Below are 18,770 nucleotides of genomic sequence, written 5' to 3' on the forward strand. Positions count from 1 at the left end.
CATGCCTCTGGAAAATAGGCATCCAGTGAGCGGTAATAAATTCAGAGATAAGAGTCCTTCCTCCGTGAGTGGCTTTCACACGTGATTACCTGGTTGTGACGGACAACTCTAATCAGGCCTCAAAATCCAGTGCGTCACGCAGCGGCTTTGTTGAAGCAGTGGGACTTTCATCAGCGAATGCATAGTATCGTATTTTGCGGTGTGTAAGGCACACCCCAAACCCTTGATCTTCTTCAGTCGGTGACCCTGCGCCTTCTACATGTGAAGTCATATTGAGCCACAACAGGTCAACGACCGTCAGCATCCACCGAATCCATTCCCCCCGTAGAAAAAGTAGTGCGTAACCCAAGCCTCTACTGCAGCGCCTTATAATGTGGTGTGCCTTATATTTGGAAAACTTTTATCTATTTATCTTTTTGTTTTTTCATTCATTGCCTTATCTATGAAAAAAAATGAGAATACACCATTCATTTGGGTTATGCTTTATACTCCGGTGCGTGTTTTACAGACGCTCCCCTACTTACAAACATTCGAGTTATGAACAACAGTACATACGAACATTTTTTGTCGCAACATATGTAGTATTCTCTCCAGTTGCATATGTTTATTTAATGTTTACAACCCAATACAGGTTACTTATACAAGTCTTAAACATACTTATATAAATGTTAAACACACTTATATAAGCCTTAAATGTACACTCCATACAACATATAGCACTGAAGCAACTTACGAACAAATTCACATTACGAACAACCGTTCGGAACGTATCTCGTTTGTAAATTGGGGAGCGTCTGTACACCGGAAAATACGGTATTCTATCAATTACTGGAATATCAATTTTGGAATATAGGAAGAGGTCAGACCACCTGGAGCATAAGGAGAACACATACAAATGCCTTCAAAGAAGACTGGCTCATGGATTCAAACCCTGAACCTTCAAACCATGTGGCAATGCGCCAACCACTGGAAATAGTCACAGATTTACACATAAAATTAAAACGAGGACCAAATAAGGACCAAGAAAATTCATTGAGAAGTCAAAGCCAGTCTAAATACACTCTCAATGTCACACTACTTCCTGGTCCCTTGATATAAACACTTCAGTAGTGTGGTGTCTTAACTTTTATTGGATCAATCTGTCACACGGTGCCCCGGTGGTTTAAAAAAGGACATGGACTCCTGCTCCCAATTACCAGATCTACTCCTGACGCCACACTCCATTCATTGTTGTCTACCGCATGATGTTCCCAGACAGAACGTGCTGCAAGTGGAATGAAATTCAAGTGATTACATGACAGAACAAGTGAAAATAATATGTACTGTAATTTCTGGAGTTGCATGGGGACAAAGTAGGTCGTTTGATTGTCTGTGTGCTCATGCATGGGAAGATGCTTCACAGCAGTCAAAATGGCATCTGTAAAGTCATCCAAAACCTGACACACCTAGGGTCTCTTATACACTGCTTTTTTATACACGTTTTTAAAGGACAATCAACACCATTTTTCTGTTTCCTAGCCGACATCGGAAAAACGTTTTATAGCATCTAAAATACCCAAAACACGCAGGCTGATATTTTTAGTCAAATGCAAAACACCAATAAAAATGAATTAGTGTCTCAAAACTACTTCAAAATGACCTCGGAGATGTCGGGTTTCAGAAGGTCCCGCCCCCTTGTTCGTGACGTCACGCCAGGACGTCTTGCCTTGCTCTAGAATCAAAACAATGGCTTCAGATTTGGAGAAGTTGCTTTCTTGTTACTCATCCAGTTATGAATATGATTCAAATAGTTCTGAAGAGGAAAGCATAAATGTTTGCAATTGATTAAAGAAGTCCTCCTGTATTAATTCGAGCCCTCAGGACTCCAATGTAGCGTCCCAGAAAATGCACAAGATGGCGCCCAAGCTTCGTTGAAAATGGGCTGATTTGTCTGCTGGGAATTTGTGTCCACTAGTATCAAATAGTAGTCTTGGTGCAACACACAATGATTCACCATCGCATTATTTATGTGTTTTCCTTCTAATTTCGCCATCTCCACGGATCAACACAAAGTTTTCAGACCAAACAAAGTACCCAAAATGCATTGTGTGTCGCTTTCTTGGTCTGGGGCGTTCCAGACATGACGTCACGTCAGGCATCGTCATCAACTCGAAGACAAAACTTACTGAATATTCAGTGCGAGTCTTAAAACGTAAAATATAGCTATATGTCGCAGAATCTTTGTAAAATACGCTCAGTAGAAGTCATTTGAAGTGATTTTACTAATTATGGACACAACTTGTCCGCAGGTGTCGGTTGTCCTTTAAGTGTGTGCAACCGAGTCAGAAAGACTCTCCAAACGTTTTTCCTTCTGAGGATTTTTTTTCCTCCTTTCCTTTGTGTGGATCGTCTACAGGTCTAGTAGTAGTACTAGTGGCACAATACAGTACAATAAATATCGATTTATATAGCGCTTTAACAACAACTGAAGCTGGAACAAAGCGCTTAGGATGATAACTATCATATACAGGAAATAAAACAGTCACAAAGATAGTAGAAAGCAGCAGGGAGTAAAACTCTGTATCAGAGAGTAAAAGTCTGAATCATGCATTATTATTATCATTAATATTTTTTTAAACGATGTATTTATTATTATTTATAATCAGATATTGAATTCTCAGATTTATTCACACCAGACCTTTCAGAAATTTTGCTGTTCTGCAACAGTTTGTCCAGAGGAATACTGGTTAAATATTGAGAGTTTCCACTTTATAAATTCGATCTCAAATTATATATATATTATTTTTTATTTCTTTTTGGGTGTCGAGGATTCCTTCCCATTTATACCTGTCAAACTGACAAGCAACCGATGAGCAAGGGGGGAAAAATAGTATGATTGGAATGAGGGGTTGGATCATTTTTATCAGGGTGCAAATAGCTGCCACACAAAAGTGACAGTAAAAAAAATAAACATACACAATAGTTTCAGAATGTACATTTCATTATTTCTTTGAAATAATATCTGTAACAGATATGTTATTCAAACCCAGTCTAAGTCCACAGCAATATTTAATTTTGAAAAGACTTTTAAAAAGCAAATATGAAGTTGAGATTTTGATATCAAAGAAATCCTTCATTATTTTTTATTGACTAGAAGATATTTTTATCTTACATGTGGATATGGCAGTGCAATCTCTGAAAGTAGGAACCGTTTTTTCCATGAACAGAGCTACGTTGAAGGTTTGTACGGATGTGATGTTTTTCAACCACCTGCTCACCCTCCTTTGACTCACAGTAACCTCTTCCTCCTCCTCTTGTTACGTACTTTGATTCAAGCGGTAGCTTAAGAAGTTAACTAAGTAGGCTTATACTTGTCAGACTCACCTGCCTTTTATTTATTTTTTTTGCTTCCGCCACTGTAACTTGTGCACTTTCGCTGTGTTTTATAAACACGTGATGCAAACTTTTCGTTTGCATCACATTTGCGTGGTTAATAAAATTGTCATATTTTATTACTAATTTAAAAAAACACCCATAAAAAAGAACAAAATGTAGAATGAGTTGCATATATAAAATGTGACAATTTAGTAGATAACATCGACCCTAGTACAGTTTAAAATTAGTTAGTTGGTTAATGGGTTCGTTAGGTGGTTGTTAGGTTGTTAGTTATTTTGTTAGTGGTTTGTATTCATTGTTGTGTTTGGAAAACACTGATAATTAAACATGGCATCTGAATTATGATTATTATTATTACTATTATTATTCATCCATTATCCGTACCATTTTATCCTCATTAGGGTCGGGGGTGCTGGAACCTAACCCAGTCGTCTTCAGGCACGAGGCGGGGGCGCGGGGGGGACACACCCTGAATTGGTTGGCAGCCAATCGCAGGGTACACAGAGACAAACAACCAGTCACTCTTACACTCACACAATTCGGAGTCTTCAATCAGCCTGCCATGCATGTTTTTGCAATGTGGGAAGAAACCGGAGGACCCGGAGAAAACCCACACGGTCTCGGGGAGGACATGAAAACTCCACACAGCGAGGCCAGACTGGGTCTTGAACTCGCGACCTCTGCACTGCGAAACCGGCGTACTAATCACTCACCAGGTCGCCCGCATGCTATTATTATTATTATTATTATTATTATTATTATTATTATTATTATTATTATTATTATTATTATTATTATTATTTCCAGTTTTTATTCAAACTCATTCACTGCCATACATGTGCAAAAATGTGTCCATTCCAGTGCCAGGATTTTTGTCATTGTCACTTGAATTCCAGGACCCACAGAATATTGAATTTTAGGACTACATAAACATTTAATACAGCGTAAGAAACCTTAGACTCTCTTCTTTCATCAGAAGAGTAAATTCATAAATTATATGGGTATGGTAACTGCCAGAGACCATGGCCAGCGCTTTATCAACACCCAAACATGAAAAAACAAAACCCGAACAAATTCGGGAATGGCAGTGTACTTCATATTTTCAATTCCTGAATACATTCGTGAATGGCAGTGAATGAGTTGAGAATAATAATCATAATAAGATTATGTTGCATTTCGGATCACTTTTGAGAAAAGGCATCAATTTCAGGCTAGTTCTATTGTGTACGGGTTCCTTCTAAAAATCAAAAATCTAAAAATGTGACTTACCTTAAGCATTTTAAACTGAATTCCTACTCGTGCGTAAGAATGAAATGGGCATTGACCCTTGTAAGAAAAGCAAATAAAAGAAGGCAGGCAGGCAAGGCACGTGCAAAACCCATTGTCGTCATCATAGCCCCGCCCACTTTGTGACGTTACCTGACGTTCCCCTGGTTTGAGCAGTGGTGGAGAGCAAGTAGCATTAATTTGCCGAGCACACTCCGAAAGGGAGAGCCAGCGATGGCTTCGCTCGGGCAGGAGCGCTCATACGGGCTGTCGTGCGGGAAAAACAATAACAACAACAACAACAACAACAACAACAACAGCAGCAGCAACAAACACGGACCCAACCGGACACTTTACCACGTCAAGCTAACCGACAGCGCCTTTCGAGCTCTGGAGGCTTACCAGAACCTTAAGGTACCTGTGGCTCGCGCTTACCGAATACGAGCACTTGTCAGAAGTTGTTCGCTAAGCTTAATTTTCCACCAAATGGCTATGTCATTGTACAAAAGTATGTTAGTGTCATCCCTCTGCAGTATGTGGTTCACTTAACGAGCAAGACGCCGAATGAAAGACTATCACCATACACACGCACGCATTTAAATTGCGTTTTGTTTGCCTCTTTCTTTTACCTCAGGCTGACCTACCAAGTGAACCGTCTATCTGTTTCGAAGGCAGTCAAGGGGTAAGGACATACATTTCTATTTCAAGTTATTTGCAAATTTCTCCATTCTGGGATGAATAAAGGTTTTCTGATTCTAATTTTCTGATTGCCGCGTTCAATGAATATTTACTTACTACTTCATTTACAACCTGGAAAAAAACGAATTGTCAAACATGCAGCTTGAACTGTACAACTGTTGACTTAATTAGTTTGTTTAGTTCTCATTTTTCTTAGTTGTACATTTTCTAAAACGCAGGTATCAAATCCTAGGAATGAGGACCTGATCTGGCCTGACATAATCTTAAGGGGCCCTGCCAAAACAAATCAAGCATGTCAACTTTCATGTTGACTAAAATATGTTCCAAAATTTAACATTTTCGTTTACAGTGATACCTCGGTTTACGAACCCCTTGGCTTACGAACTTTTTGGTTTCCGAACGTTAAATTTCAGAAAATTTTACCTTGGCATACGAACTATTTTTTGGGATACACACGGAGCTGCCACAATGAGTAATGTGTCGTTCGCGAACGAGCCCGTTGTCCTAACAAGAAAATGGCAGCCGGCTTGTTTTTGTCCTGTATTCCCCGCCCCCAGGTTTCGGTTAAAGCTACGTGATTGGTCAAGAACGCAGCAGTGAGGGGAGGTGGTTTAAACATTAAAGAGACAGGCAGACAACAGAGAGAAAGAGACAAAATGGATAGAAAACAGTGAAATTTGGACTTGTTTCAACTTTCAAAGGCAGAGTGTAGACTGCAAGGTAAAAATCTGTACACTTGATTCAAAAAGCTATCAACCCAGCTAAACAGAACACAATTGATGAGGAACTAGGTAAAATTATCGCAGAGAAAGCACCTACAAGGGATTAGTCCTCAAGATGGTGAAAGAAGGCTACGTTCCTCATCAAGTGTTTAATGCTGATGAAACCGGCCACTCCATTCCATCAAGCCATCAACCATCACAAAGGTAAATAAAATGATTTTATTATGCAGTACAGTTTATTTCTTTAATTATAATACCATAGCACATTTATTATACATAACATAAGGTATGTTTTGTGTAGTTTTAAGGCTTAGAAAATTAGAAAGTAGAAAATTATGTTTTATGGGGACCCGGGAACGGATTATTCTCATTTTAATGGTCTCCTATGGGAAATTATTTTTTGGGATACACACTTTTCACCTTACACACTGTCTGGGAACCAATTAAGTTCATAAGCTGAGGTATCACTGTATACAGTAAGTTGAGCAGGAATTGAGCACACAATTTTTCCCGACTTCTGTTTTAAAAACTGTCCATGCACCTGTTTTCTGTGTACTGTATGAAACAATATGAGGGGATGTTTCAATTTATATAGTTGACATGTTGGGAAAATCCATGAATTTAAACGGTTAATACATGAGCCAGTATGGTTCAGGCTACTTCTCATTGTCATCCAAACAAGTCGTCAATTTCACTCGCTGCCCCATACCAGACACGATGCTAACCATGCGATCTTTGTCATTTATTCATTAATTTGTTTGTTTCTTTATTTTAAACCATTATCCTCATTGCTGTCTTGAGTGAGCCCATCGCAACACCCACAAATCACAGATATATTTAACATAAAATCAGGGAAGGACTATAAAGACACAAATTCCACATGATAGGAAAGCGACAATCATCTGCTGACTTATAATATTGGATTGGATTGGATTGGATTGGATTTGCCTTTATTAGTCTCGCAGTGGAGAAATTAATTAACTCATTCACTGCCAGACATGTGCAAAAATGGGTCAATTCCCATGCCACGGTTTTTGTAATTGTCACTTAAATTCCAGGACTCACAGAATATTGAGTTTTAGGACTACACATAAACATCAATACAGCATTAGAAACATTAGACTATTTTCTTTCATCTGAAAGAAAAAGTTAATTCCTAAGTTATATGGGTTTGGAGGTATCTGTGTTTGAAATGAGGATGGCTGTACAAAATACAATGCAATACCTACATATTGGTTTATATAGCGCTTTAAAAACAGCTGAAGCTGGAACAAAGCGCTAACATGAAAAAAAGGGGGAATGCTGCCCCTTTGTGGAAGGGAAAAACATTGCCAGAGGTTTGGCGAGCGCTTTATCGGCACCTCAGCATGAAAAAAACAAAACCTGAATAAATTTGTGAATGGCACTGAATGAGTTCAAAAAATAATTTCTCATCAATCCTACAAAAATTGTAGAATGGATAGATAAGTTGCTAAGCATTATCTGTATATCTGTCTCACCATCAAACATTAACAGTAAAATCATGAACGCAAAAAATAAAGAAATAAAATAAAATAAACAACAACAAACCGTACTGCCACGATTCAGATTCCACTGCAGACAAATATGAAAAGGCAAGTACTAGTTGTTGGAGAGATTCCCCTTCCTTCAGCCCCCTCCCACCATGTGTGTGTGTATATGTGTGTGTGTGTGTGTGTGTGTGTGTGTGTGTGTGTGTGTGTGTGTGTGTGTGTGTGTGTGTGTGTGTGTGTGTGTGTGCGCACGAGAGGGAGATCTGGTTCTCTGTATGGTGCAGAGCACAAATATGCATTAGAGTGTGAGTAAAATTCCCCCTAGAGGAATTCACATTATTAAGCGAACTCTTTTGCCCACCAAAGCAGCAGCATCTGCCGATTAACAGTCCCTCAGATTAATGGTTCTATTGGATTCGTACCGCATATTGTAAACAAGCTTGTTTTTCCTGTTTAAATCATATCTTGATATGATTTGGATAAGATCAGTAAAGCATCGACTTGGACGTCATTGCTCCCCAATATGTGCTTTGCTTTCTGTTTCAGTTCTTGTCATTTCTCTGCATTCGTCCTTGAGTCTACTTTTGGTTTTGTTTGTTTTAATCAGAAAAATGCCAAATGATAGATGCCACCCCACCCATCACGCAGAAAATAAATGCCTCCAGCTTCAATTTGAAATATGATCCATGTCATTTGTCTCCGCTATTGTGCAACTGTGAAGTAGACTTTGGCACTTAAGTCCCGTAATGATCTATAATGGGGGGGTTGTGCTTATAGCACATCGGAGGCTCGCAGGTCACTGGGTCAGGCTGGGGACTCTGGAGCAATAGTGAGCGGAGAGTAAGGGACACACACACACACACACACACACACACACACACACACACACACACACACAAACACTTTCATATTCAGTCAACAGTGTAGTGAGACGCATTCATGTGTCAAACGAAGAGTCCTCAGTGACGCACATAGGTCCTGTTGCCTCGTGGGAAGTTGATGTTGTGTTGGACTTGTTTATGCTTGGGTAGAAACTTTTTTTAAGGATCTGGAGGGGTATTTCAAGCCAATCCACAATCTGCAGCCAGCACCACCAGATCATATCTGTGTGTGCATGTGTTTGTGTGTAGACTGTGTGTCGTCAGGAAAAGCCACAGCTTTGACCTTAGGGAATATTTTACTTTTCACTCCAGCTAATTGCGCAGACTGGTGAGAAATAACTACAGTTTGCAACAATCCTGTCGAGCCAAGACTAGTAACTAGTTTTGTAGGGTGACTGTAACAGTGTCTTGGGAGCGGGGGTTTCTGTCTGCATGTCCCATGATGATTATTCTTAGTTTTCTTAAAAATCCGTTCATTTATGTAAATGTCATTTGCAATGGAGTACAAATCCACTAAGAACGGCTCCTTATTGAAAGATGCCTTGAATTACTTGAGTGACCTCACTCAAGCTTTTCACGATATGATCTATTGTTCATCCTTTGTTATACTCTGACTTGTGAATAAAAATGTGTCGTATTCAATAATATTAAGGTTTTTTTGTCTCTGTGGATTCTTCATGCACTCTGTAACCTGTAAGCTGTCCACTGCATAACCGCAGTGGACAGTGCTTAACCTGAAAGGGTTTGTCGGAAATAAAATCTGAAGTACGGATGTTTCGGCACGTTGTGACAAACCCGGACCTCAAGGAACCACTGTACAATACATAAACAACACAGTTTTGTCTGTTATGACGTTTTATTTGAACTAATTCACTGCCAGATGGTGTGCAAAAATGTGTCCACTCCAGCGCCAGGGTTTTTGTCATTTTCACTTAAATTCCAGGACCCACAGAATATTGAGTATTAGGACTACATACACTTTCAATTGAGCATATGCTACCTTAGACTCTCTCCTTTCGTCAGAAAAAAAGAGTTAATTCCTAAATTATGTGGGTCTGGAGTTATCTACGCTTGAAATGGGGGTGGCTGTACAAAATACAATACATACATATTGATTTATATAGCGCTAAGCTGGAACAAAGCGCTAACATGGACAAAAGGCAAATGATGCCTCCTTGTGGAAGGGAAAAATATTGCCAGAGGTCTGACCAGCGCTTTATAGGCACCCCCCGCAAGAAAAACCGAAACTCGAACAAATTCCAGAATGTCCCTCCACGTCACAGGTGTCAAAGTCAAGGCCCGCGGGCCAAATCCGGCCCGCCACATCATTTTTTTCGGCCCGCGAAAGCAAATCACACTTGTTAAATTCCATGATGAGTGCTAAAATCTGAGCCAAAATTTCATATTTTTGGATGTCAACCACAATAAAAGTCATTATTCTTGACTTCAGATTTGAAAACGAGTTATTCATTAATTTGCTGTGTGCTCTATATGTAATATTTGAAGGGATTTAAACATTCTAATGGGTTCCCCAAATTCATAACGGCCCTCGAGAGGAAACCATAACTACAATGTGGCCCGCGGCAAAAAATGACTTTGACACCCCTGCTCCACGTCATGCTTTTCAATGAGTGAATGAGTTAATTAATAAATCCGTTTATTATTTTAGTCATTTAATCAGTGACTTGGATTGGCGATAAAAGCATCAGAATCACGGATTGTTTACCGTTTACAAGATAAACTCCACATATTTGATTCTTTAATAATAATTCTTTTAATAAAGCCCCAGAATGCAAATTATATTTTGTGACCTATGATGAGAAACTGCTTATTTTAAGCCTCGTGTACTTTTTTTTCTCTTTCTAGAAGATTGTCCAGTATTTATGACTGCTCAACCTTGCATTGGTCTGAGCTGGATGCACCACAATTGTAGACTTGTTTGATGTGGATGCTTGTGGTGCTTTTTATCTGAGGTTTCTATCCTCTTTTGTTATTGTGATGGCGGCTGGGTGGCAGGCATTTCTACACACAGTCATTAACCAAATGAATGTTTAGAGGTAATTACAGGAGTCATAATATTCCGGATGACAGTAGCAGCTTTCGCCTTCTCGTATAACTCAAACATGCTTGTGTGGTCTTCGCCGAGCATCATAAAATCAGCTGTTTCTTTAAGCAATACAGTAGTTTTGTGAGATTAACGCAACCAGTTGTGGTGTATTTTTCTATCCAGGGTTCAGTCGCAAATTCTGAAGGAGCCATCTCATTCTGTCTTTGCATGTTATTAAGTGTGTTGCATCTTGTTTTTGTGCTCAATGTTTTTGAGGCATGATTTAGTTCTGTCCCGCACCCCCTGGGCCATTGTGCACCGGTTTTAGCCTGGGCAAGACCAGCTGAAATCCCCTGAGGGACTATCCGTGTGTGTGCATAAGTGCGTGTGTTTGTTTATCTGGTGTGTATGTGCAAATGGGTAAGACAGGATGAGGGAGCGCGGACCAATTACTTTTGTGCGAGTGGGTTTGAGCTAGCGGCTTTGTGTGTGTTAGGTTGCGTCTGCGAGCGTGTGCGTGTTTGTAGGTCCTCGCCTCATTTGGATAACAAGGAAAAGGAGAATGGGGCCTGTGTTTTGCCAGCCACAATGAATTGGCTTCCACATCTTCATACAATACAGTCAGTGCATATGCGATGTAGTCTGCCTTGGAGTTTTTATTTCTGGTAAGCCTGAGCAACGTGTTTAATGAAAATCCTTGTTGTGCATTTAATGGAGCAGAGGCTAGCAGGCGAATGACACTTTTTGGGTCAAAGTTGGGCACAATCAGATAAGGTTTAGGTACATAATTTATTCTAAAAGTAAAGACGGCTGATGGCTTCAGGAAGTGCTGAATAATGAAAGTTAGCTGGAAGCAAGCAGAAGGGAAAACAACAACATGCTGGATTGTTCCCCTGAGTGGAACTTCACTGTCACACTAAGTTTCTTTGTATAGTGTTTGAACACGTAACATACGTAATGGACCCCGTGGGCATGCGTCTGTGATTGCAGTGCATGGTGAGTTCATGTGTTCTCTTTAAGGACACCTATGTTCAAATATCAAACTGTCACCCCCCCTGTGGCCGATCATAATATCCTTCTTTAGACTACAACAGATTTTTAATGTCTTTAATGTGGCACATTCCAATCACCAAGCCTTATTTGTATTTGTTTATTTATTTATTTTTAATGAGAACCAGTTAGGAATGTTCCCCACCAGATTTAGCAGCAATGCATATATATATATATATATATATATATATATATATATATATATATATATATATACAATAAAGTCTCGTTATATCGATATCGGATATATCGATAGTCCTGGTTATATCGATACTATTTCTATGCACGCACGGAGAAAATTACATGCAAACAGGGTCGGATATATCGATAGTCCCGGTTATATCGATATTTTTTCGGACTCCCTTGAATATCGATATAACGAGACTTTACTGTATATATATATATATACCGATGACTAGTTTTGACATTTGAACTCAAGAATAATGACATGTGGTTTACATACGACAATTTGGGATTTTGATTTGGACTTTAGCAGGCATCATGGAATTTCGCAAGTTCACATTTGCTTTCGCAGGCCGAATGAAATGACGTGGCGGGCCAGAATTGGCCCCCGGGTCTTCACTTTGACACATGTACTCTAAATTGTCTGTAGCTGCAATTGTGACTGAATTGTTGTTTGTCTATGTGTGCCTTGCGATTGGCTGGCAACCGGTTCAGTGTGTCCCCCGCCGACTGTCTGAAGACAGCTGGAATAGGCTCTAGCACACCCATCACCCACATAAAGATAATGGATAGCAAAATCCACCTAATTTTATCCAACTCAGTGTAGGCAGCCATTTTGCCATTTGCTATTCGCTAAAAATGACATCACAGTTGCTCAGGGCTCAGTTAATGACCAATAATGGTTGAATTTGGAGCAGATTATTTTTATTTTTTAGTTGAGGATTAAAAATGATTTAAAATAAAATGGCAGTTTGACAAGCATTCCATTGTGTTTTAGTTACAGCCTCAAACTAAAACTTTCAAACAAATAGTCATGAGAAATGTTATACCAAGGTCAAATTTCATATTCACTCAAACCGCGACAGTTTGAGACAAGTAACCACTGAGATGGTGGAAAAAATAACTTCTACGTCCGATCAAGCGAGTCATCTTGGTTTACAAGAACTACATCTCGTCTAATTCCCTCATGTAAAAGTCCAAGGCACAAGCTTATGAGGCATGAAAGGCCGCTTGTTTCCCTTCCACACACGTGTCAAAGTATGTGTACAGCCGGCCTTGCTTGAGGGCCGCACAGGGAGGGATCGCGCCGACCCACAATTTGTTGAAGTTGACAGTCTGGCCTTGAGCACCTGCCAGAGACAAATTCTTCTTGGCATCGGATTTGAGAAAATCTCAAGGATGCACCCCTAATGTCCTCTCGCTCCCAGCATTGGAGCTTGTGGTTTTGTCTCTGTAAAATTTTAAATGGAAGGTGATTACGAGCTCAGTCTTGATTACGTGCACTGTCTCCTGCTGGAGGCAGTCGCATTCATCAACCGGCATATGAAGCTCAGCGAAGAACCCTAACCCAGACCCAACCAACTGAAAAATTATTAAAACAATATAAAAATCTTTACTGTGTTGATAAAACATATAGTTAGAGCCTATATTCTCTACTGCATGAATATATATATATATATATATATATATATATATATATATATATATATATATATATATATATATATATATATATATATATATATATATATATATATATATATATTCCTCGTCTCACCCACCATGGGTGGTGTCTGTCCCCATTTCAGCTCGGGTCCTCTACCAGAGGCCAGGAAGCTTGAGGGTTCTGCGCAGTATCCGTGCTGTTCCCAGCACTGCGCTTTTCTGGACCGAGATATCCGATGTTGTTCCCGGGATCCGTTGCAACCACTCGTCGAGTTTGGGGGTCACTGCCCCGAGTGCTCCGACCACCACAGGCACGACTGTCACCTTTACCTTCCAGGCTCTCTCCAGCTCCTCTCTGAGCCCTTGGTATTTCTCGATTTTCTCATGTTCCTTCTTTCTGATGTTCCCATCACTCGGGACCGCTACATCCACGACAACGGTCCCCTTTATCTATGACCACGATATCTGGTTGGTTGGCCATTACCATCTTGTCGGTCTGTATCTGGAAGTCCCACAGGATTTTTGCTCGGTCATTCTCCACCACCTTGGGAGGTGTTTCCCATTTTGACCTTGGGGTTTCCAGTCCATACTCCGCACAGATGTTTCGGTAGACTATGCCAGCCACCTGGTTATGGCGCTAACGGATATATATATATATATATATATATATATATATATATATATATATATATATATATATATATATATATACACAGTAAAGTCTCGTTATATCGATATCCAAGGGAATCCGAAAAAATATCGATATAACCGGGACTATCGATATATCCGACCGTGTTTGCATGTAATTTTCTCCGTGCGTGCATAGAAATAGTATCGATATAACCGGGACTATCGTTATATCCGATATCGATATAATGAGACTTTACTGTATATATATAAATTCTGTATCACCCACTCTTGCCTCAAACCTAGCGACATGACTGAATGCACCTAAACTGCGGTGCAGTGTAGGGCTTCTACGGCAACTGTAACTGGACGAATATTGTTGCTCCCATCTCAGCCTCACTTTTTAATGTCAACTGTTATGGAAGTTCAAAAACAGTTTCGCATTGTTGGAAGGAAGATTACTTCAGGTGAGTCATCTATAATCACGATTAAGTCATTCACTGCCATTCCCGAATTTATTCGGGAATTGAAAATATGATGTGGAGCGCCATTCTCGAATTTTGTTCGGGTTTTTGTTATTCTTGCGGGGAGCCGATAAAACGCTGGTCAGACCTCTGGCAATGTTGTTCCCTTCCACGAAGGGGCAGCATTTCCCTTTTTTTCACGTTAGTGCTTTGTTCCAGCTTTAGCTGTTGTTAAAGCGCTATATCAACCAATATGTTGATTGCATTGTATTGTGGACAGCAGCCCTCATTTCAAGCTCAGATAACTCCAGACACACATAACCTAGGAATTAACTATTTGTTTGATGAACGAAGAGAGTCTATACTTTCTAATGCTGGATTGAAATATTTATGTAGTCGTAAAACTCCATATTCTGTGGGTCCTGGAATTTGAGTAAAAATGACGAAAACCCTGGCACTGGAGTGGGCACATTTTTGCACATAGTCTGGCATTGAATGAATTTTTCATAATTTAGTTTAACAGAATCGAAAATTAAGAGTAAACTTTGCACCTTTAAATTCTCCCCAAAATGTCTAGTGTTATATACAGAATGGAAATTCATCCGACATTTTTTCTTCAGATAGCCAAACCTTTACATTTTTGGGATGTCATTTGGGTCACCTATCCCCCCACCAAAAAAACTAAGCAAAAAGAAAAACAAAGGAATAAAACATTAATTGTGACTTGAAACAAGTACTTTGTGTGAGAAAATGTTTTCGTAGTGAGCATTTTTTTACTTATATCAATTTGAGTGAAAATGACAAAAACCCTGGCACTGGAGTGGACATATTTGTGCACATGCCTGGCACTGAATGAGTTAAATGCGTGTGAAGTAACTTGTATTCTTTTGTTGACTTTTTGCGACGTTGCTCACATTATACAGAGCAGCCAGGGCAAAGTTGTGTATCCCTCTTTGCTATGTCACAATATTTTCCATTTCTATTTTCATGAGCACTTTATGACTTGTTTGCCATCCGTGCTGTGACATTACCAAGTTAAACACCAAAAGCCCCCAAAAAGGAAAAACACATTTGTGCAGTTTTGACAGTTTGACATTTGAGGCATATTTTTCCAGAAACTTTCAGTCCCGTTCCAAAAGTTGTAACTTCAGCGCCATTCCAGTTGTTTTCATCGCTGTGGATGGTTCCACTTGTTAAATTGCTGGTCAGCTTTCACACACTCATAAACAGTGTGGCCACCTTTTTGTATTATAGTTCAGAATAAACAAGCTGAGCTGGCAAAATGCGCAATGACCCAACTCGGGACGTTGCTGTTGTTGTTGTTGAGGGAGGGGCTCCCCATCAGCCCAAATGGCAACTAGTAGTCCTGGGAACGCATCGCCTCTTTTGTTTGGGATGAGATGAGGAGTTTATTTGACAGCGGTGAGATGAGGAGGCAGCCAGGCTGTCTGGGATGTGTGCATTTTTGTGTCCTGCTTTTGTGTGTGCACGTGTGTGTGTTTCACGGATATCTCATCCTTGGCCTTGCTCCTGCACGGCCTTCCGACTGGCAGAAATGTTGATTAGACCCGGGTGAGAGGAGCTCAAGATCAGCCTGCGCGTCGTTGCTCACGCTGGATTAACACACGCACTGCAACCACAGGTGGGGAAGTGTGTATTGTGAATCCAGCCAAGGGTGGTTTGCTGGTTTGCCTCCTGCTGGTAACAGACAGCGGTGGCGGCGACAGGTTTTCTCCCCCCCTTCTCCTCTCATCGAACCAGAGAGGCGAGGCAGTGCCACGGCTCTGGAACCCAGGAGGCCGGAACAAAAGAGAGCCTGTTTTCAGAAGGCCATTACTCAGGCTGCAGAGGATATGGAAACAATAGGCTGCATGAGTTCTACACCCCAACGCCACATTCAGCCAAAAGCTTGCAGGAAACTGAAGCCCTTTACACCAATGGCGGTCCCTCCTTTTCTTTTTTTTTGTTCCATCAACTTTGTAGTTTGATAACATCAGGAAAAGGAGTCTTTTCCTGTCCAGCGCGCCAAGACATTTTTGATGAGTGAAAACTGACATTCATTTGGAGCACGGTGATTTATTTTTTACTGAGCACCAAGGCTCTTTTACGGACTTTCCCCACAGCTCGTTCCATTTTAGATTTTTAGATTTTCTGGTGTATAAGGCATACCCCAAAGCCTTGATTTTCTTCGAAAGATGACTCTGCCTAATAAAGCCTCAAAATCCAATGTGTCATACGGCGGCTTTGTTGAAGCAGTGGGACTTTATCAGCGATGCTCATCCGCAATGCATAGTACCGTATTTTCCGGTGTATAAGGCACATCCAAAAGCCTTGATTATCTTCAAAAGATGACCCTGCGCCTTATACGCAGGTGCGCCTTATATGTGAAGACATATTGAGCCACAACAGGTCTTGCAACTACTGTCAGCAGCCACCGACTCCATTTCCCCCTGTAGAAGAAGTAGTGCATAAGCCCAGCCTCTACTGTAGCGCCTTATAATGTGGTGTGCCTTATATTTGGAAAACGCAAAAAACGCGACGAAAGAAGGCAAGTGGGGCGAATAAAATGGCACACTCGCAATCGGAAACCGGAAAGCAACAAACTTACGCGATCGCATCTAACAATCACCAAACTGTTGGACTTGCCAGCACAAGACGCAGCGAGGTGCTTTCGTCGTAATCATGTCACTGGTGAGGTGACAGCGACTCTTTGAAATGAAATGAAATTGAAGTGCCGCAAGCGGCGGCCCCGCCCCAGCTGTCAACTCGCACGTTACAATTTCGGTGTCATTAGTCACGTGAAAGCGTGACTAATGACACGCTGTTCCGGTGTGTGTGAAAACACCAGCTCTTATTGGCTTACCATGACACATGACTCTACCCTTTAGCCAATCACAATCACTTCTATCGCATCTTGTCAGGGGGTGCGTTCAAGTGTAGCAACACAGAAACGTTGGTAAGTGTTTGTACCTGCTCATTCAGTTAGACAATGCTTTCCAAACAGCCTAGAGTCATAAGAAGTCGTGCGCTATTCTCGAACCTGAACGCACCCCAAGTCTTGGATGACAAATAAACAGAGCAGTGTAGACGAGTACGGCTGGTAGTTTCTTCAATTTATTCATAGTAACGCACCACATTTGACTGTGCCGACCGAAAAATAAGTGGGTATACGCCGTATACCCTCGACTACACCTCTGGGTCGTAGAAAGTTACTCTAAGGGAAGTGACACACAGCGTGAGAGATGTGTCAGGCTGAGATTCACATGACAGCCGCGGTGCGCACATGTGACGCCACAAACGCACCCCTCGTTCGTGTTTCTCAATGATCTCCTTCTCCTCGGCTGAACACGAACCTGTGGTGTTTTTTTTTCGGTCCCATAATAGTAAAATTATCTGCAAAAAAGCTCATCGGAGGCGATGGACGTGTGAATTCAGAGAGAAGGGGTGTAGAAAGCTGGGCCGGCTCGAGCGCTGTTCGGTCGTATGCTTCCGCCGAAGATCCGAAGATCACTCCACCAGCCGTAGTGGGTGTGTATCGTGAAAAGTAGTGCGTATTTCAAGGTTTAATTTTCATAAATGTGACGTTCGTAAGACGAAAAGTTCGTAAGATAAGGTGTTCGGAAGCTGAGGTCTCACTGTATGTGGAAAACGTTTTAAAATACACCATTCATTGGGTGTGCGCACTATACTCCGGTGCGCCTTATACACCGGTAAATATGGTAATCAGACTGCTCTTTTTTTCTCAAGGGTTTCAAAGTTTGCCCAAGGGTTTTCCCACTCATGAGATGAGAGTGCCTGCTTGTCTTGACATGCCCTGTGATTGACAGGCGCCCAGTCCAGGGTGTAGTCTCTCTTCATATTGCAGTCTTGCAATATCAGTGATAAAAAATATTTTTAAAACATCATGTCACTGTGAAACTGAATACAGGGAAAGTCGCACGACTAAATACAGTGATCCCTCGCTACTTTGCAGTTCACTTATCATGGTTTTTTTCAGGCAAAAAAAAACATTCAGAAACAATGCAGAATAACTCAGAGGTTTTGTACATGGCTATAGCTTGATTGTTTCCCAGGGCTAATGTCACCCAATGACAGCACAATATCTCATGATTTACAGCCATGTGGATTGGCTTCTCAGCCCCGCCCATCACCCCCTCTCTGTGTTGTTGTTATTATTATATACTGTAACTCCACTTTGCAGATTTCATCTATCACAGGGTGGTCTTGGTCCCCATGAATCGCAAAAAACGGGGGATTACAGTATGTCAGAGATGTTTGATCGGACACCGTGGATGAATGCTCGGACCCAGAAAGATTGTCTTTACTGCCGGCAGGAGACGCAGCCATTCATGACAGACACCTGAATTCTGCAGCCTTCTGCCAAGCTATTTATTGAAAGTATATGCAAACTTATGTGATACATTAGTAAAACATAGTTTTCTTGATTAAAATACCGCACCCCTGGAACGTTCTGAGCGCGAACAGCTGTAAGCAATAAA

At 40.9% G+C, this 18,770-nt stretch overlaps 1 protein-coding gene across 2 annotated transcripts in view; it reads left to right on the forward strand.

The window, feature by feature from the left end:
- The first annotated feature begins 4,831 nt into the window (after positions 1-4,831).
- The window catches only part of LOC148900865 (RNA polymerase II elongation factor ELL2), a 32,927-nt gene continuing 18,988 nt past the window's right edge, over positions 4,832-18,770 (forward strand). Inside the window, exons 1-2 of one of the 2 annotated variants that reach the window (XM_088992878.1) lie at positions 4,832-5,055; positions 5,276-5,323. In XM_088992878.1, the coding sequence (XP_088849004.1) occupies positions 4,876-5,055; positions 5,276-5,323 (228 nt within the window). In that variant the 5' untranslated portion in view covers positions 4,832-4,875. The remainder of the gene's footprint in view (positions 5,056-5,275; positions 5,324-18,770) is intronic. The other variant, XM_088992879.1, reaches the window with a different exon arrangement.

The sequence above is a fragment of the Hippocampus bargibanti genome, linkage group LG03 (genome assembly GCF_051943395.1).
Source record: "Hippocampus bargibanti isolate YZ-2025 linkage group LG03, ASM5194339v1, whole genome shotgun sequence".
Lineage (NCBI taxonomy): Eukaryota > Metazoa > Chordata > Actinopteri > Syngnathiformes > Syngnathidae > Hippocampus > Hippocampus bargibanti.